At 43.2% G+C, this 21,315-nt stretch overlaps 1 protein-coding gene across 4 annotated transcripts in view; it reads left to right on the forward strand.

Annotated features, from left to right (window-relative positions):
* The window catches only part of DZANK1 (double zinc ribbon and ankyrin repeat domains 1), a 36,257-nt gene extending 14,961 nt beyond the window's left edge, over positions 1-21,296 (forward strand). The window contains exons 6-14 of one of the 4 annotated variants that reach the window (XM_066623443.1): positions 611-735; positions 2,350-2,475; positions 4,297-4,389; positions 4,961-5,083; positions 8,686-8,905; positions 9,524-9,627; positions 18,771-18,845; positions 20,015-20,111; positions 21,026-21,296. In XM_066623443.1, the coding sequence (XP_066479540.1) occupies positions 611-735; positions 2,350-2,475; positions 4,297-4,389; positions 4,961-5,083; positions 8,686-8,905; positions 9,524-9,627; positions 18,771-18,845; positions 20,015-20,092 (944 nt within the window). In that variant the 3' untranslated portion in view covers positions 20,093-20,111; positions 21,026-21,296. The remainder of the gene's footprint in view (positions 1-610; positions 736-2,349; positions 2,476-4,296; positions 4,390-4,960; positions 5,084-8,685; positions 8,906-9,523; positions 9,628-18,770; positions 18,846-20,014; positions 20,112-21,025) is intronic. The other 3 variants (XM_066623444.1, XM_066623445.1, XM_066623446.1) reach the window with 3 other exon arrangements.
* Positions 21,297-21,315: the final 19 nt, after the last annotated feature.

Here is a 21,315-nt window from a genome sequence, read left to right on the forward strand (position 1 = left end):
ATCTTACCCGGTATGGATGTTAGGCTGACCGGCCTATAGTTTCCCGGGTCCCCCCTCTTTCCCTTTTTAAAAATAGGCGTGACATTTGCTATCCTCCAATCTTTCAGCACTTGGTCATTGCCAGATTAACATATCCCAAATGGAACTTGTATCTCAAAAGAAAACATGACCATTGCTAGAATGAGAAGGCTTTCGCTGTGGAAGACAGTAGGTGAGGGAAGGGGAGCAACTACACCTGTGTGCCTGTGACATACTGTTGCATGCATTTATGTGAGGAGAGGGAAGCTGCCATATCTTCAAATGATTTGCAGTTCCTGGCTCGGCTCACTTCCTATAGTGATCTCCTCTGCATGTCTTTGGGAAGTCTGCTGTGTTCACTTGATTTATGATCTGTTGAGAACAACAGTAGACTACAGGATTGTTATAAGGGAGGCATCCCAAAAGAATTTCCATGTTTTTTTCCTGCATGAATGAACTCTTCAGTCTAAATGGGTGTTATGAATAGACTTATAAATAGAAGCATATATTTTACAGAATGTTAGTCAAATTTCAAACTCTTTTGAAGCGTGTTATAGAAAAGTAGTAATATAAAATGTCCATGTAATTTTAGGTGTGTCAAAAGAAAAAAAATCTTTGCCCTCATTTCCCATTGGACCACGTCTATTGAATAATTACTTCATTGCCTCAAATGATACAAAAGAATCTATCTCTTCTACGTTAATGCCTCAGTCACAGGTAACCATAGCAACTTGTTTGTTCAAATGCTAGAGTAGCTGGTCCAGCATTTACACTATCCTGTGTGAGGAAATAGTGCTAGGAAAAAAAACAATATAGCTCAGCTTTGGTGTATTGATGGTGTATGGTGTACTGATACTTACAAATGTTTCATATCCTTTTGGAGATGGTGCTAACAGAACCACACCTTGTAATATCTTTCTGTCAGTGATCTACAGAGCCAAAACTTCTGGCTTCCCTCTCTGTGGCATCAAGGAAAGGAAGGGAGATAAGAAGATAAATCACTTCTATCAGCGAACTGCACTCATGCCTGGCTTCCCTCCCTGGCTAAGCAGGCTCCAGGGCATCATTCTAGGGAGAAAGATAATAAAGGGAGAAGATAGGTGCACAGCAACTTTTTTCAGCCTTCTATTACATTTGCACTGTCTTGCAGTGACAGCATGTATAACATGTATTGAACTTTGTACAAAGAATGTTTCAGATATCACAATATACAGTGTAGAGATAAAAATAAATGCCTTTTGGAGACTGGGGGGAACTCTATCAGAGAGGAGCTCCCAACAGAGAGAAATTGGATGAAAATGTTTTATGCAGTTTCTCTTATGTTATTTTCTGCCTAAATAATTTAAACATTTACTTCATGTGAAGCTGCTCTGGACAGATTTCATAATGGCTAAAATGAAAAACACACAGCACAAATTTATGACTGTCCCCTCAGAAGTAAGGGCTCAGACATTTTCTTCCCTAGCGCCCAGGGCTAAATTAGCGCTGAAATGGCTACTGCTGTATCCTGTGGGGCCATGGAAGCAGCCGCAGGTCTCCTCGGGATAAGGGAACAAATGTTGACCTACAGCAGCTCCAGTGGATCTTCTCGAATCTGCACCTGCCTTTGAGCCGGTGCAGATCTGAGGAGATCCGTATTGGGTTTCTCGACTCATGAGTAAGCATTGGATTCGGTTGCAGAGTCTGCTGCCATCTCCATCCCCTCCCGGGTCTGGGCCGCCCGACAGTCTGCCCCCTCCCTGCCTCCCCCCTGCCCTGAATAAGCTTATCGCTGGGGGGTGGTGTAGCAGTGCCATCCAGTCTTTGTGGCACTGAAACCCAGTGTCAATTGGCACTGGCCTCAGCACCAGTCCCATGCTCTCACCTCTGGAGCCAGAGTGCTTTGCACCACTCTTTGTGACATGTGAAACTGGCGGTGAGTATAAAGCATGCAGGGGTAGCCCAACAGGATTGGGTTATAAGTCCCTTTGAGTTCAATGGGAGTGACTCCCAGATAAGTATTCATAGGACTGCAGCCTTAATAACCGTGTAGTAACTATTTCAAGAACTCCAGGTAGGAGTAATACCCTTGTTAAACATATTAAAATTGTATGATTTGGTGTGGGTCTCACAGATCAGAAAATTGCCTCAGTGAACAGTCTTTAGGTTCATTCTGTTTGAAGCTTAATTTGCAATGTTTGACATTGTCTTTAATAATTTCTTCTCAGTTCAGTAGGTTGTCAGTGGCTGATGCCCAGCAGACATCTGAAGCTTGTGTCAAAGAGCCATTCAGAGAGCCTTCTTTTTGTGTCCCAAGAAAATAAGAGCAAACATGTTCATTATTTTTAATAGCAGTTACCTTTCCAGCAGATGGGCATCAAAGGGCAAACTACAGTGCCAATGAAAACACCAACTTGTATAGTATGTGAGGCTCAGATAGCTCCACCGTTGCAACCCCAAGCCAGCATCCACCTACAGGTAGCTCAGATTTAATGTCAAAATAAAAGTATTTGTATAATAGAGACTTTTGTTTCAAGGTCTTCTTTCATGGTTTTGTTTATCTTTCTTGTGTTGTCAGCCCTTGCCTTTCTCAGCTTTTTTAAGCTGCCAGACTCGCAGCCCAATCCTTTCCTCCACCACTCCACATTTATACTGTGGGGTCAGCAGGGCACATGCTGCATCCTATGGGGTTTTTTGCAAAGCTGGTGGCCTCCCCAGGGTAAGCACACGCTCCACTGGCAGAGAAGGAAGTTAGGATTGGGCCATAAGTTTCTGCATAGCCAATGCCTTTTTGAGAGAAGGTACAGTGAAAATCTCCAATTAGATAAATTCTCCTCTTTCAGTGCAATCCTGTGTATGCCTATTTGGAAGTAAGTGCATCGAATCAGTGGGACTTACAGCACAATCCTATGCATGTCTACTCAGCAGTATGTTCCATTTAGTTCAGTGGAACTTGCTCCCAAGTATGGGTATATAGGATTGCGGCCTTAATCTCAGGTATGTATAGGATTTCAGCCTTTTCCTATAAGGTTTTTTTGAAATGGTGTCCCTTCAGAAAAGAGGTGAGTTTATGGGATATAGCCTACCACAGGCAACCTTCTGAACAAGAGCCCTCCACCCCTGATATGGGGTTGTCTTCATCTTTGCCACATCTTTTCTGAGGGACAGCCCTTCAAAAACATTTGGCCCCTGTTTAACAGAATGGAGTGATGGCACTGTTACATTAAGTTACTATTAAGTAAGCAAGTAACTACACAGGCCTACAAAATTGAGTGTCAGAAAAGTTTTTCCCAAACTATGGTGGTTTGATATGAATTTGGGATGCTGGTTCCAAAAACGGCATCCGTTTTACCCTATCACGTCTAGTTTTGGAGATATGGCATAGCCTCGTTAGTGAATGGTTCAAGCAGCTTCCTCATGAGGAAGCCATGGTGTAGGCTTCCTCATGAGGAAGCTGCTTGAACCATTCACTAAAGAGGCTATGCCATATCTCCAAAACTAGATGCGATAGGGCAAAACGGATGCCATTTTTGGAATCAGCACCTGAAATATACCCAGGAATTGATATATTTAATATATTTAAATATTGTATTTATAGCACCTGAAATATTGTGTTTAAAGCACCTGAAATATACCCAGGAATTGATATATTTAATATATAATTTATATATTATATATTTAAGGAAGCAAAATGTGTGTTGGCCTAATACCAGTAATTATTTTCTGGTTCACTTTTTATTCAAATTGGAAAAGAATATGGAAGATGTCTAAGGCTTGTCTTCCTTGGAGGTGACCTTTTAACAAGCCCCTGAAATGCATTTCGGATTTTGACTGAGGAGAATTTTGCTGGCATCTTTAATTGAAAGTCTTCAGTGGGGCAGAACTTTTCATGAAATTGTAAGGACAATGAAGAAGGGGAAAAAAAGTGAGGAGGCTGGGTAATAAATGAGAATGAAAAACTGTGCATATGAAAGAATTAATAAACAGCTGTTTGAAACTGATACCATTGTATTAAAATTTAAAAAAGTATACTTTTAAAAAAAAGAAACCTTTGTTAAAGGCATGGGAGTAGGACTGAAAAAAGATGGCAACCACAGAAGCCAAAGTAGTCTGTATTTAATTGAAGTGAAGGCCTTGGAACTTGTTTCAAATGTTTCTTAGCCATAGGAAATATGATGTAACAATAAAGGAAGAGTTCCTCAGATTTTTTTAAAAAAGTGAATGTCTGACATAGCCCTATATTACTGACATCCATTTTTTACAATATTTCGTAAAACAAGTTTGTTTTATATTTTAAAGGGCAAAGTACTGTGTGTAGAATGTGGAGCAGGAAATCCAGTTCATATTAAGCATTGTGTGATCTGTGAGAGCCGACTTCCTGAAGTGCAGATGGTAAGTTTTCTTTGAGCAAAATGATATACATATGAATAATCTGAACAGTGAGTTTCACTTTGAAACCAAGAGTTTATTGGAAATAAACTTCTCAGCTATGGGCAGTAAAGGAAGGAGAAGGAAATGGAGTCTGGATAAATAAGGGAAGAATATGTGACATTTCACTCACATGTATTTAAGCTTAGTTACAGTACAGTATAGCAGTGTACCCACCAGTTCGTTGGTTCATGACCCACCAGTTCGTGTAACACTTCCCCCATCCCTTTAAGGGGCAGGGGGAAGGGGAGGGAGGCAGCGACATGATCCCCAGGATCACGATCCCCTAGCCCCTTCCCCGCAAGAACTTACTGAGGGAGTAAAGCTCCCTTAAAGTTTGAGAAACCCTGCAGTATAGGATCTGGGGTTAATTACAAAGGTTTAACAAGAAAGAAAGAGAGAGAGAGAGGTTTGACACAGCAAGAGACCTTCAGCTGGCATATTTAAACTCCCCTTTATTGTCTGTTTTTTTCTGACAACAGAGGTGTTTTTTTTCTTCATTCATACCTATTCTGTGTTTTGTTTGTTTTGTTAGCCTGCATTTAGAACAGAAATGCCTTCAACCTCCCTAAGTCCTTTGAGAAAAACCATAACATGCTCAAAATGTGGCTGCATTAATGACTGGAATATTCGGATCTGTGACTGGTATGACACCAAGGTATGCTTGCTATGCATGCATAAGCTAAGTCTTTGGACAAACTGCTTGTGAGTTTCAGTCAAAAGGTTAAAACTGCTATTCAGAGCAGGTGAAAACCAAGCTCTCTTCAGTGCAGTGCAGTGGGCATAGCCTTCTGTGCACAGAGGGAGCCAGGCTATATGTTACAGTCATCACATGAAATCAGTCCACAAGGCTTGCTGAAGTCTTACTAGAAGGGAAAAAGGGCTAATGGCTTGGCTGATGCCCTACTTTGAGATAATAGATTTCTGGGTAAAATAAAATGATGGGAATGAACACGGGGGAATATTAGTGACAGTTGGAGGGAGAAGAGGTGCTGAAAAGAAGAAAGCAGATAGACAAGAAGAAAGCAACAGAATTAAGAAATTGAAACCAACTGACAGAAACTGTTATCCAGCAAACAGCACCAAAAATGGCTTTGTGCACTGGGCAGTCCACAGTGACTCCTCAGGGAAAGGGGACTTATGTACCCTTCCCCTGGTTAAGGGAAGTAGCCCCACAATGGGGCTGCTTGATTCTGCGGTGGCTCTTGAGCCACCACAGAATCATTGAGCCCCATGTCAGGCCACGTGGCCCGACAAGGGACTCAGGTTCCAGTGGAACTGAGCCCCGCCAGTCCTGCCCCTACCGCTGCACTTCTTCCCCATACCACACCTCCTCCCTGCCCTCTCCCTGCCCTCCACCCCCCACCCCAGAACACCTCCTCCCCACTTCCCCCCACTCCCACTCACCTCTCCGCCTTCTGGTGGTTTGGGTGAGCCGCTGGGCAGCGGAACACAGGCCTAGCACAAGCTTGTGCTGGGCTAACTCTGGTGCTGGGCCTGCAGTAAGGCTCGCAAATGTGCCTCATGGCATGTTTGTGACAATGTGTGCTGACAGTGAGCCAGTGGGCACAGAACAGGATTGGGCCCTAAATCCCCATGTGGTGATGCAGCAGCAGCGGCGTACCTTCCGATGCATCCCATGGGGAATTCTTGACTGGTAGAGGTCTCCTACGGGCAAGGGGACATTTGTCCCCTTGTCCTGGGGTAAGTTCCAGCAGCTGCTACAGGGCAACTCAGTCACTGGCACATTGGTGCGTGACAGCAGATCAGGCCTGGGAAGGGGCTCAGAATTTTGGTGTGCACCATTAATCCTTCCCCCCCCCTCCTGGACCTGATCTACCCACCACTTCCTGTCACCACCCTATCCCAGCCACCCGTTCCCAGTTATGCCCCTCCCCCACCCCATTCAGCCCCCTCCCCACCTCCCTCCAACTCCCTTACCTGCCTCAGCGGATGTTTGTGGGTCTGCAGGGACATGAGAGACTGCTGCAGTCTCCCATCAGTGGACCTGTAGCACATAGTAGCAGAGGCTTTGCAACAGCTAGTTAAGCTGATGGAGGAGGAGGATAGGATTGGGGTACAAGACATAACCTGCAGTGGTTTGCGACTGAGTTGTTTCTTGGGGATTTTGTTCTTGTTTATTCATTTTTATTATTTGTCTATTTCCGATGTCCCCCATCCCTGTGCCAAAAAGATTGTAGCCAAAATGAGAATACCCGAAAAGGTGTTGATTATTTTTGAGTACTTGCTCAGCTCCCAAGGTTTCCAGAAATTAGGAACTTTCAAAAAGTCTGGGTAAACCTCAGCAGCCTCTTTGAGTCAACTTGGATCTGTGCCAGCCTGTGCAGGTGAATCAGGTTTGAGACTGTTATAGCTAAACCTACCCCCTCCCAAGCCTAATCCATCCTCCTCACCCCATCATCACCCTGTTCCACCCATCCCTCCCCCATTCATTCTCGCTTCCCCTACTCTCTTCCACCCCATGCAAGGCTGTACCTGTTCCAGTGGGCATCCTCGGTCCATTGGAGCATGGACCCGCTATTTGCAGCGGTGGCTAAGCCCTCTCACAGCCCAATCTTATGCACGTCTACTCAGAAGTAAGTCCCATTTGTGTCAGTGGGGCTTACTCCCAGGAAAGTTCGGATAAGATTGGGCTGTCAGTGGTCTGGTTATATTTGCAATGGCTGTATAGGTATTTACTGTGGTGGAACATGTGTTCCGCCAGCACAAACCTTTGTTAGGACTGGGACATTGATGTCCTATGCATTTCTTTATTTCGTGGGCAGCCCAGTCCTAATTAACTGCTGCACCAGTGGCTTAGGAACAAGGGCACAGCATGTCGGATCCTGTGCTGGCTGCACCGCCATATCCCAAGGGAAAGAACAAGGCAGGGGCCACCAGTGCATGCAAACAAGGAAGGAACAAAAGAAGCAAGGCACAGAGGGAAAAAAACACCATCAGTGCAGTGACCAAGCCATGTGTGCACAGAGACAGCCTGGCAGCTGAGCCAAGTATGGCTAGCAACTGAGCCACACACGTGCACAGACAGTCTAAAGCCACACAACCAACCAGTAGAACCAAGCATAACCACCACACACAGTAGGATTTCATGCATGCCTACCCAGACGTGAGCCCCATTGTTTACAGTGGTGCTAACCCTCAGGAAGGTGTTTTGAGGGGCACAGGCTGCAATCCCATGCAGCTCATCCTGGGTGCAAGCACCATTGCACTCAGTAGTATGTCCATCTGAGAGGGCATGCCTGGGATGGCACCAACAATGCCACATGTTGGCAGGCTACCAACACAGACTGTACGTTGATCCCATTGGATGTAATGGAATAGACAGACTTAGGAATGTGCTGACAGTATTGCATCAGATCCATGGGTTGCATGTCAGCCTGTGCCCACAGACGCCTCTAATGCAGGTGGCACTACCCATGTAGCTCACAGGCATGATGCCCAAAGATCTGTGCAGGCAGACACAGCAGTTCAGGCAGGCAATCTACACCTGCAAAGCACCCCGTGCATCAGCTGCTTGCTGCAGGGAGGCCCAATGACAGCACAGGACAGCCATGCATGGTGCTCACCTCCAGGTAGGTTCCAATGCTGGCTTTAGCCTGCCACATCATCATGCCATCTGATGCAAATGTTGCCAACTCCATGCCACAGTGAAGCTGCATATGGGATTCAGGGGCACATGGGAGAAGGGTGGGGACATCCTTAGTGCTATCTTAACCTAAAATCCCTCCCTTGCCCTAACCAGGCCCATCTCACCCATGCCAGGTCCTATGATGGTGGTCCCAGAAGGTGGGCTTCTCAGTTAGGGTGAAATGGTCCCATTCACATCAAATACATGGTTCATATGAGAGAGCAGAAACCACATATGTGACACTTTGCAATTACATAAGACAGGTTCCTACCCAAATGGGCTCACAATCTAAAATTGGCACAAGGGAGATAATAGGGGTGGGGGGGGGGGGTGAAAGCAAGGATAAACTGAGGAAGAATATCTAATTTCATGTTTGTTTAGTTACAGTGAAGAATTTTAAACCTTCAAAAGATGTTTGATCAGGCTGTTGGATATTAAATAAAATGCTTGATGAAGCATAAATGTTTGATCCGCCTGCTAGATATTTAAAAAAAGACTTATGAGTTTCATCAGGAAATGTTGATTATATTAAGAAAAAAAAGATGAGGTTTTTTAAAATGTGTTTCTGGTAAACCATATCAGCATCTTTATTTTATCTACTATTTTAACAGAATAGCAGCTCACAGACCTGGCAACAATCCGCTGCTTCATTTCCAACATCAAGACCTAATTCACTAGGAAGAAATGAGCAAGGAACCCAAACCATTGGATTGTTCTACCCATCTAGCAAAAGTCTGGAGAAGAAAGTATGTGAGTTAGTTTCTCAAAAGAAGAAGCAGAATAAGATCAGTGATCACAGTCCTGTCCTCACAGCCATCAGTCCTGGAAGAGGTAAAAACAAAATTGTGATTATTTCAGAATGAATAAAGTTTTGAAATAAAATAGTCATTATTTTTCTGTTTTTATCCATCTTTCACTCCCACTCATGGCTACTATTTGTCTGCAAAGGAAGATCTTGGAACACTAGACCTCTAAAATTAAGTTTTCCTGTACAATTCTGTTTTCAATTGTAATTGAACTCTTTTTCCTCTACTACTCTACTGCTTATAATCCTTGCTATTTTTTTTCTACCTTTATTCTAAAGCTCTTCTATCCTGCATTCTCTTCTCAGAGAGAAAAGAAGAAAGCAACATGTTGGCTTTTCTTCACATAATGGTGGGAGTGGGGCTAAGAGATTCATATGTTAATTAATGTTTATATATAGTGGCTTGCCTTACAGCTCAATCCTATGCATGTCTGCTCAGAAATAATTCCCACTGAATTTAATGGGGCTTGCTCCCAGGTACATTGCATAGGCATGCAGCCTTAGCCCTACTAGCAAGTTTGTAGTAAAAAAGTGAGGATTGGGGAATTTTGTGGTTTACAGCAAGGCCTATTAGCCGTAGCGTTACACTAGCTCTCTGTTATTTTTCATGTAATATTTTCCTTATGGATAATTTACTTTTTTAGGTTACTGGAGAAAGCAACTAGACCACGTGTGTGCACACCTCAGAAGCTATACTCAAAACAACTTGGAGTTCAGAACGTTAATTGGAGAACCTCAAATGGGGACGGTAGATGATGATTTCTGTTCTTGGGAGTTTTTCTGATTCTGACCAACTTCAATGAAACATATAGTGATTTTTAAACCAGATCATAAAGTTGGGGGGGGGGTGTCAAGGCAGAGACTTAAGGTGTAAGGTGACATGGTCTTTGATTTTCTAACAGGGGGTTTCCAAGAATAGAGTCCCTGCTAGTTCCCCAAATCATTTGATCTGACTGGAGTAACAAGCTGCAGTGTCTCTTCCCACCAAGAACAGGATAATACTGTAGAGCAGGGGTCTCCAAACCCTGGCCCAGGGGCCAGATGCAGCCTGCAGAGAGCCTCTGTCTGTCCCGTGGCCAGCCTCTGATCCCCTGAGAGCCTCTGGCCCAGCTGACCAAACACAACCAGAGTTGTGCTTGTGGGGTGGGGGAATGGGGATCCATTTACGTGTATGCTTTATTTCTTGGGTTGTGTTGGTACTTGGAGAAATTCTGGACATTTTGAGCTTATTCATTCATTCATTCATTCTTTCATATAAGTTCCATCTCTAATGTATTGATTTAAATTTTATATTTCATTTTTGTTTCCGGCCCTTGACACTGTGCCAGATATTTGATGCAGAAGGGCAAGATTTAGATCACTGTTTTAGGCTCAGTAAACCTGGAAAAAAGCTCATATTGCAATAAGGCTGAGACAGACAAAGAATATAATTCAGAACAGTATTTCCTAAAACAACCATTAATTTTGTGTAATGAATACACCTTTCATCTGGAGTACTGTGGCTTGGATCTCTCTATAATTAGATGTTTTATGTTCCAGTACTTTGGAACTTTTTGTTTCTAAATTCATAATATCTATGAATGGTCTGCATAAGCTATGCAATTCTCAATGTGAGAAAACTCCAATTTATTTCACTTACCTACATGTTTGTGATATATGTTGGAATTGCATGTTAACTTCTCCAATGCACGTTAACTTTTAGACAGTTAATTTCAATAATCAGCTTTATATGGGCAGCAACAAATTGTTTTTTGATTGCAGCAAGTTTTCTACCAATGCAGTGGCTGAGTATTACCACCTCTGTAAGTTGTTTACATCAAAAAATTTGAGTTGTCACTGTGTAGAGCATGAAATTCTCTTTGATCTATTTTTTTTTTCACCTAAAACCTGAAGCAGGTTTTCCACTACATTGTAAAGATAATCTCTATTGACTTGATCTCTGCCCCAGAAATCATCTACAATATTTTATGATGGTGTTTTGATTTTCATGCAGAATTCATGTTGGTTACCAACCATGATTTCATTATGAGCCATTGTATATGCCACAGTGCTTTATACATAAATACATGCACACAAACAGTGTGGCAATATACTTTGTCTTCCATCATATGTTGTGTATCATATAATGTATGTCAGTTATAGACACTCCCAATTCTATCTGCAAGTTATCCAAGCTAGCATTTTCATGTACTGGCCAGTTGCTTTGAGGTACTTGAAACACACATGAAGTCCATTCTTAAATGCTGCTTTTACACAGGACTGGCCCAATGACAAGGCAAAGTGAGACAGACTGCCCTAGAGATCAGATGCACCCATCTATCAACCACACCTTCCCTCCACTTTCCTCCTTTGTGATCTTAGCTCTGCTGTCCTGTTTACAATAGAGTGACAGAGCAAGCCAGAAGAAGGAACTCGGGCACAGCACCATCCCACTTCCAAAAAAAGGAATAAAACCTCTTCCTCCAACCAGCACTTAAGAACATAAGAACAGCCCCACTGGATCAGGCCATAGGCCCATCTAGCCCAGCTTCCTGTATCTCACAGCGGCCCACCAAATGCCCCAGGGAGCACACCAGATAACAAGAGACCTCATCCTGGTGCCCTCCCCTGCATCTGGCATTCTGACATAACCCATTTCTAAAATCAGGAGGTTGCGCATACACATCATGGCTTGTACCCCGTAATGGATTTTTCCTCCAGAAACTTGTCCAATCCCCTTTAAAAGGCGTCCAGGCCAGACGCCATCACCACATCCTGTGGCAAGGAGTTCCACAGAACAACCACACGCTGAGTAAAGAAATATTTTCTCTTGTCTGTTCTAACTCTCCCAACACTCAATTTTAGTGCATGTCCCCTGGTTCTGGTGTTATGTGAGAGTGTAAAGAGCATCTCCCTATCCACTCTGTCCATCCCCTGCATAATTTTGTATGTCTCAATCATGTCCCCCCTCAGACGTCTCTTTTCTAGGCTGAAGAGGCCCAAACCCCGTAGCCTTTCCTCATAAGGAAGGTGCCCCAGCCCCGTAATCATCTTAGTCGCTCTCTTTTGCACCTTTTCCATTTCCACTATGTCTTTTTTGAGATGCGGCGACCAGAACTGGACTCAATACTCCAGGTGTGGCCTTACTATAGGTTTGTACAACGGCATTATAATATTAGCCGTTTTGTTCTCAATACTCTTCCTAATGATCCCAAGCATAGAATTGGCCTTCTTCACTGCCGCCGCACATTGGGTCGACACTTTCATCAACCTCTTCTGCTCTATTTAAAAATAGAGTGGCAGAGTGAACACTGAGAAGGTAAGGAGGATCAGTGAATGTGCTGGGGGACCTGCCTCTAGTGCTCTTGCTGAACATTGTGGCAGTGGAACTAGTTGCCTTCATTCCACTGCCATCACCAGTTCTGGTTGGGCAGAGAAGATTCAACCAGCTTGGAGGAGGTGAAGGCAGGCAGTTGAAAAAGAAAAAAGTGGGGGGGGGGGTTTGTGCATGTGTATGTGCATGTGAGCAACTTAGTGCACATGCACACACTGGCAAAAAGGGGGCAGCAGTGGTTCAGCTGCAGCCACCTATGACTGAACTTTTTGCCCTTGCTACACAGTGGCTAATTGGCTGAGATGATTCTGAATTTGTGTTCCAGATGCTGAGATCCATTACTGTATCATAGTTGGGTGACATGCCTGATATGCTTACAGGGTGCGCATTGGCATAAGTTGCTTTGTTAAATGCTTGCTAAGAGGAACTGATGGATTTACATCATGAATCCATGAGATTTCTCAGCCTGTGTCGGTTAACTTTGCATGTTTAATTTCCTCACTGCTTTGGTAACACTTAACAGATAAGCAGTGGTGGTTCTGGCCTTTTGCCAAATGTTAAACAGGTTGGGTGAATTGCTTGAAATGGTTGAGGAGAATCAGACTTAACAGTCCCTGCTTTTGCCATCTGCTTGGCTAATGCTGAAACATCTTTGAGGTCCCTGTATGCTTAAAGAGCAGGAGGCCCTTTCTGCCAAATCCACTTGGGTATAGTGGAATGAATTGTTTCCAGCTAGTGTCGATTCAAGAACTTGTGTTATCAAATGAGCAGTGAATCATCTAGTATTGTCTGGACTCTGGAACATATCAGACCAGTTTTCTCAGATTTATCTACTATTATTTAGGCTATGGTGGTGTTGATTCTTCTCAGTATGTGCTGTGTCAGTTTTTGAGTATGAATATTGCATATACGGAGTTCTGAACAATGCTGAATATCCTGTCATCCTGCGGAGGGCTACACTTCACAAGGTTACAGTGTCATGACTCTGGAATGGTTTAATCAGTTATCTACAAGTTTTTTTTATAGCACGCGTCATTCCCCTTGTACCTTCCTTTAAGAGTGCGACTGTGTCTTCTATTTTTGGCCATAATTTTGTGAGTTGTATGACCCAATCCTAAGCATTTGGTGTATCAGTGGAACACATGTTCTGCTGGTGAGCATTGTTGCAAAAGTGTGCCATAAAGCTCTTTAGAATGCTATCAAAAGGTGTGCTGGCAGGAAGGCCAGAGTCTTCCTACTGGCAGTTGCAGGGACACCCACCAGACCAGGTAAGTCCTGTGCAGGGGCAGGGCAGGGTGAGGAGGATATAGGATGGGGTGGATATAGGGTGGGGGATGGGCAGATTGGGCCTAGGAGGGGGCAGGATTGGTTGCACTAGTGTGCACCATACCCTAACCCTTTTTCCATCCTGATCCACTTGCATAGATCAACTCAGACTTGCACCCGTGATATTGTTGGCATGGGTCCAAGTAGCCCTATTTCAGCTACTGGGGCTTACCCAGGGGCAAGCGGACAAATGTCCCCTTATCCCAAGGAGACCTCTAACAGCCAAAATTCCCCTGCAGGATACAGCATAGCCCACGCCAGCACATCGCCACACAGGAATTTAGTTAGGATGGGGTTAATAATCTAATTTGGACATTCCTTATATCAAATTCTAGAAAAGGAGCTGGCTAACAAATATGTAATATGCTTGATTCAGCCATAGTTCAAATACTACTGCAATCCAAAGCCATTTTTTGCCATAATTTCTGGGGGTTTGTCACACAAGTGCTTATAGTGATTCAACCATCAAATATGGAGCTCTTTTTCCTTTTTAATGTTTTCTGGCATTACTCTTTTCCTTCATTTTGGTGTACAGTATGTCCAAATCAGTTTATTCTATTTCATGCTACAGCCCTGTCTCCCAAAGTAGCCCCTTACCCATTCTATGAAGTGACCATTGCCCATGAAAATGCCTTCAAAAATGAATTTTAAGGTCAGCACCTGCTCACATCTTTTTGTCAACATCTATATAATAGATTTGGCATGGGCACCTGCTTTTAATTCATCAGACCTGGTAACTCATTTTCGAAAGTACTTTTTGGATGTTGGCTGGCCTACTAAGCTGTCAATCTGTGGTGTTTTGCTGGCTATTAGGAATTTAATTTCATCTCATCACTTTATGGATTTTAGATTCCATACAGTGGCTATGTTTCTACTGTCCATATTCCTAAACATGATTTGTGCTGGAGGTGTAGACTAATATTCTGCAAAAGCCTCATTAATCTTCACTATTGCAATTGCCACTTTCCTTCTTTCTTCTTTATTGATGGTATCAGTCTTGATAGTTGCTTTTTGTTAAGGCTAACACTCTGATGTCCTTTGTCTGAACTCAAAGAACCTTTGTTTGGTATAGGCTAATGTTTTCTGCGTTTGTGCTCTGTCCAGCAGTTCCAACTGTCTTTTTAAGCAGCGACAGGAAATTTTATTTTTAATAGGGCCTTACATGGGAAAAGTGTTACCCTTGAGATGCCTTTTAATAGCATCAACCTACCTCGTGTGGCAGATAGGCACAGACACTCCTCCATAACAAAGTAAGGCACATTTTTCAGGAAAAAATAGATTCAGATTCAGGAACCTTTTATTGGCATAAAATAACATAAAAACATAGAACAATATGCTTAAACCATACCTAAAACAGCCCCCATAAATCAAACCAATCCATCACCCTTACTCACTTATACTGCACCTCCTCAAAATTAAAGAAATTTCGCCACCTAGCGTATACATACCTCATCCTTTCCTAATAGCAGATAATGTAACACAAGGTCCTTTGACCCACGTATGGGGGACAAAAGCGGCTTGACCAACTGCGCACGCAGATCGTCAAACTGTTTGCAAGTTAGGATCATGTGTGGAAGAGTTTCAATGTCCAGTGAGTTGCAGCTACACACCCTTGCTTGCACACTCAGGCCATTGTATCTCCCCCATGTAAAATTAGTGGCATAACATTGCAGCGCGCCAGTGAGAAGGCTTTCCGTTCCTGTGAGTTGAATAGGAAGTATAAGTCAGCTGGCCATTTATCCAAGATTGGAAAAAGCGAAAACTGGAGGGGTGAGCAGGTGGTGGGTGTGGCTGCAAACAGATCTTGCTGCTCTATATCTTCCAATCGGGTTTTCCGTGTTTTGAATGCCAGATCTGCTGAGAGACCTATGACCTGAACCTTTTAGAGAAACAATGACAGGCCTGGGGAGTGTGTTGGGACAGTTAATAAGCCTCTGAGCAAAATGTCCTGCTCAGACGCATAGCAAACCCTTAACCAGAATTTGCAGAAACTAACCCAGAGTTCTAGTTTGTACTGGCCCACTTCCAAACATAATGCTGCGTATGGAACACAGCGTGGTACAGCAAATATTTTATATAAAAACCATATATATATGGTCACTACATTTCTCAAGCAGCTGTGTAAATATCGTTCCTTTGTGTTTTGATGAGACAAAATATAGTTATATATTACAAACTGATATTCGTTTGAGATTTGAAGGCAGTGCCATCCATAGTGTTCTTTCAGTTACTGCAGGGGTTGTCTTAGAGCAGGGGTGTCAAACTCATTTCATACAGAGGTCCACATAGCATTCATGATGCCTGCTTAGGGCCGGAAGTGATGTCATTAGGCAAGAAGTGATGTCATTAAACAGGTCATAACCAAAAATAAACATTTTTTCTCACTTAGGGACTCATTAGCTGCAAATAACAAAAGAGAAAATATATGAATCTTGATCATATTTCAAGATATGGAAGAGCCCAATTTTCTTGTGGGCTGCCCTTTCAGCAGTTAACACCTCAGCACTGCTCAGCAGCTGAAAGCCTAATGGCCATATAAAAAGCTTCCGTGGGCCGCATCCGGCCCCCGGGCCTTATGTTTGACACCCCTGTCTTAGAGTCAAGGAATTTATTTTCCACAAGCCAAAAGTGTAGAAAGATGATGATATCTTCCCCTTCTGTTTGTGTAGTAAAGCTTTTCAGCTTTTATAATGGTAGCATTTTTATGTCAAATTCTATCCCTTTTTCATTCCTCAAGTCCATTGCCTCCTTCATCTTATTAAGGTTTCCCTCATTTCACTTAGCTTATTTTTATATAAGATCAGATCAGAGGGACTGAGGCTGCAATACTTTCAACACTTACTTAGGCATAAGCCCCATTGACTCTAATGGAACTTACTTCTGAGTAGATATGCATAGGATTGGGCTCTAAATGTCCAATCCTATCCTACTTCCCAGCTCCAGTGCAACTGTGCCATTTGGTGGGGGAACATTCAAGGAGGTTTCTTCAAGGTAAGGAAATGTTTGTTCCCTTACCTTAGGGCAGGGCTTTTCAAACTGGGGCATCGCGACGCCCCAGCCTGCGGGCCCTGGCCCTGCCTCCTTAAGGGGCGGGGGCAGCCTGGAGGCAGCAGCGTGATCCCCAGGATTGCGCCGCTCAGGTGGGCTGCAGGGGCTTGGGTACACGTACCCAAGCCCCTGCAGCCTCCTGGGGGTGTGGGGAGCCTGGCTCGACCTGCAGCAGGGCTCCCCGTAGCAGTGTAAGTGGATGCAGGGCGCAATCGCTCCATTTTCACTGCTGCGGGGAGCCCTGCTGGTCGCGCTGGGCTCCCCGCAGCCCCAGGAAGCTGCAGGGGCTTGGGTACAGACTGCAGGGGTTTGGGTACGTGTACCCAAGCCCCTGCAGCCGCCCTGAGCAGCAGGATCCTGGGGATCGCGCCGCTGCCTTCCCCCGGCCCATTCAAGAACTTTGTGGCTCTCAAACTCTCCCAGAGAGTTTGAGAACCACTGCCTTAGGGCTTCGTTGTGGTTGCATCAGTGTTGGAAAGTGAGATAGGATTGGGCCCTTAGCTATTTCCTGGGCTGGACATATAGTGTTTTTCTCCAAGACTTTTAGTGTTTTTCTCCACAGCTTTCAGTGAGACTCTTCACCAGGGCTGGTCTTAGGAGCCCTGAGGCCCAATTGGAAACATTTTTTGTGGGGCCCCAGGCTCATAGCCAAGGTCTAAAGAATCTTAAAGATGTAAATAAAAATTATGATAGACTTTATTGCTCCATGGTAGAATGGAAAGCAATCAAAATGTGCACTTAAAAAGTGCATGCAGGTTAATGAACCAAATAGATCTAAGCATGTTTTAATATAAAATTGCATACATGTAAGCCTACAAGTGAACAAACAACATGCGTAGATTACCTTTGAAAAGTAAACAAAGGTTATCTTTAAAAGTAAATACAAATCACATGGCTTTTATTATCAACTATACTCTCATAATACTTACCTTTAGCTTCCTGCCCCAGAACTGTATCACTCCATCCAGTATCACATTTCCAAATGCTGCTGGTCTCCCATTGCCACATCCCAGGTCCTTCACCTTTAGCACTCCACTACAAAATTTATTCACCTCTCTCCTCACTCTACCCCTGTCACACCCCCTTTATGTTGGCCTCCTGTCCATTCCCAGATGCTGCATAAGCTTCTCAGCTTTAGTTTCAAAGCTGAGAATTTGCAAACATTCTGCAGGCTGGATACAAAAGCTCTTTATCTGGCCCATGTGATAATTAGGCTCTCCCAGCATCATCCTTTCAGCAGTGAAACTTCTGTTGAGGTTCTGGGAGGGAAAGGCAGAAGGAGGCCTCAGAAAATAAGGAACATTATGGGGGGTGGGGGTGGGATCAGCGGCACAGGTGTGAGCTGTATCCTAGCCCCCTTCTAGGATCGGATGTGGTGACACGAGGCTGCTTGGACTTGCACAGGTCTCAGTAGACCCATTGTGAAGGCTGGGGCTTTCTCCAGGGCAAGGGGACAAATGTCTCCTTACCTTAAGGAGACCTCCAGCCTGCTCACTTCCAACATAGGATGCAACATGGCCCCACTGGCCCCACTGCTGGTTAGGATTTGGCTGTGAATCTGGTGACTATAATCATGATTTACCTTGTCTTGGAGAAAGTCATCTATCTGAAGAAATGTCTTCTCCCGCATGAATCTCCATAACAATAAGGCCTGCAAGTAAGGCCCTGCTCCAAATTCCATCCTGCATGAAGACTACATTGGTCTTTGCAAGGGGCAGCAACTTTTATACTGCAGCCCGGATATTGTGGCATATCCTCCTACAAGAAGTATACACAATCCTTACTTTGCAAGTTTGCCAATACATCTAGTAAAGAGGGCATCAGTGGGGTCAGGCATTGGCTGAGAGCCCAAACCCATCAGAGGAACCATCTAGCTTGGCTGATTCCTGAATTCCTCATACCCAGAGTGCCATTGGGAGGGGGCTGTGGGATCTCCAGTAGAGAGGTTTCCTCAGAAAGCCTTGCAGTCTGGAGCCAGCATTGCAACAGGTCAAGGCAGTTTTGTTTCAAAAAGTTTTTGACTTGATTTATTGAGTTTACTGCCGCTGTTTTATTTCTATATTTTTAACTGGCTTTCTAGTTTATTGCATTTTACATTAGCTATATTGTACATTACTTTGAATTTTTTTTTAATGACCATTTTTAAAATGATCATAGCCACGCTTTTCCATAAGATTAGCTAACCACTGCTTCTTCTCTGACAGCTTATTTCGGCTACAGTCCACAAGGATGATTATGAAGTCAGTCTGCAGTTAAATTATGCACTTGCTATAAATAAGGTCAGTGTGGAAATCTAGCCTGCTAAAGACTGGGCAAATCGCCATATGGGGTTGAAAATCACTTATAGTCAGGAATTAGTTAACTGCAACCAGAATAAGTTAGACTTATTTATGAACTATATTTTGGACTACAGAAATATCTCGATTATTTTGAACCACTGGTTTTCCAACTTTAAACCTTCAAGGAAACTTGATTAAACTGAAACACTTTGTCATAGAACCTCAAAGCATTTTGGAGCAGAGATGGATAGAAGGTCAGTCCAGAGTTGTTCGTAGTTCTGATGGCAATTTAAAATAAATCCCAAACCTTTGGCCAACACTTGATGGTTTAAACATTTTTCTTTAGCTCTTGGAAATCCAGGTTCAAATCCCAATACAGGTTCAAATCCCAACCCAGCCTTGTTCAGAGCATGGGCAGAATGTTGCAAGGGTGCTATCCTGAGAGCTTGTGTATGAGTACACAAGAGTACAATCCAGAGTTGCACTTAAGCCAGCTTCTAGGTTTGCACCACCACGGGAGTCAGGCAAAAGGATGTGTGCTGGCTTTCCCATGCTGGAGCAAGCTCCAGCATAGGTAAGTTTGCACTGGTGGGGGGGGGGTGGTTTGGTGAAGGAAGGGGGAGGGTGGGTGGGACCGGCCTCTGGCACTTAGGCCAGATACTAACCCCCCTCCTGAACAGCCCAGCCCAACACTGGGCTGCTTGGATCTGTGCCAGGATTTAGTGATTGAGTAGCCCCATTGCAGTGGCTGGGGCAGTACTCAGGGTAAGGGGAAAAATATCCCTTTACCTCAGGTTGTACCAGGTCTACCTCCAACCCTGTGCTGGATACACAGGTCAGGATACAGCACAGGTCAGGATTGGGCTGTAAAAACACAAAAATTGTACAGCTGCTATTTTTGTAGCATCAAACCCAGCCTCCAGATTCTGAAAACAGGAATCACCAGATTCAGTATATTCTCTTTATTTTCAGAGAAAACAAATATTCATGATTTACTGTTTCAGTGACCTTTCTCTGGCATTGTTGATTTTCTAATTAAGGAACCACTGATAAACCTCAGGGGTCCAGATAATAGTTTGAAAACCACTTGAACTGTGGTCTTTGTCATGTTAGCATTGGTAAAAGCATTGTTTTGAATAATTAGATGTGTGCTGTTTATCGTTCTCTAGGATAGTCTGACCAATAAACCAGTGACATTTCACTATCATGATGTGAGCCTCAGCAATACACCAAGAGAAGGATTGTAGGAAAGTTAAGTGAATTTGGGTGAGTTCTTCTGATGATTTTCCTGTAAGGGAACACAGCCCTTATAACATACAAATTAGATGTTCTAATAAAATAAAATCCCTCCAGGGAAGTTGCCTATATAAGCATGCACTATTTATAATATATGAAAATTAAATTTGAGATCGAATCTTGAAGGGTTGCAAGTAAACACAAGAACACTTTTGACTGCATATCATTCATATCATATCAAAGGGGACCAGTGGTCACAATGAGCCTAAAACACTTATCCCGAGTGATTCATCTGACAAGCGAGAGAAAAAATCATTGCTTTTCAAAATGTTGTATTTGTTTTTTTCATGTTAATGCAGCAACATTTTGAAAAGTGTTATTGCTGGAAGAAATTTTGTCAAATTGTAATAATTTTGTCAGTAACAAGCCAGAAAACTGTCAAATTTAAAATTTTCAACTAAAGGAAGTTAGAATTGTCCAATTTCAGAAGAAAATTTTGTAATGTATTTTGGGGGGGGCGCACAGGGTTCATTAGACAAATCCAAAAAATATTAAACTTCAGCTGTAATTATTCATTTTAAAGGTATTTGATTAATCAGAGGCTACCATGTACCATATGTGGTTCCCATGTTGACATACTATAATATGGATTATCACTTGAATTTCAATGTCATGTTCTTTGTTTTAACAAGTGAAGAGGGTCAGAGAGCTTTGAACCTTAGCAAGAGTCAAAAAAATGCTGTGTCAGAAAGTATCTAGACAAGGAACTTTTTGTATGTATGCGTTTTTAATCTGAAGGCTTCATGTCTGTAAGATGCTGCAACGGAAGTAGTCTTACTAGCAGTCGGTTTTAAAATTGATACATACCATTTTTGAGGAAGGAAAGCATGGAAAATAGTGTTTTCTTCTTTTTAAATATTTTATTTTTTCATGTTCATTTACAGATTACAAAAAAGACAAGTAAGAATAGCATGGTAACCAAAACAATGACTCTTTGTATACCAAAATATGAACAGAATTGTGATTTAATAACCTTTCAACTCCAAGAGAAACGCAATCAAGAAAAAAACTGCCTCACATGTGGTTTTGAACCATAAAAAGTGAAATTTGTAGTGTCCATTCTGTCTCCACATTGCCCAATAAAAATAGCTTCCACCACTAAGGTCTTATGTAATTTATTTTGGTGGTGTCAGTGAAGGGTATGTAATGCTCAAGAAAATAGTCTGTAAAAGAA

The sequence above is a fragment of the Tiliqua scincoides genome, chromosome 4, assembly GCF_035046505.1.
Source record: "Tiliqua scincoides isolate rTilSci1 chromosome 4, rTilSci1.hap2, whole genome shotgun sequence".
In the NCBI taxonomy this organism is placed as follows: Eukaryota; Metazoa; Chordata; class Lepidosauria; order Squamata; family Scincidae; genus Tiliqua; species Tiliqua scincoides.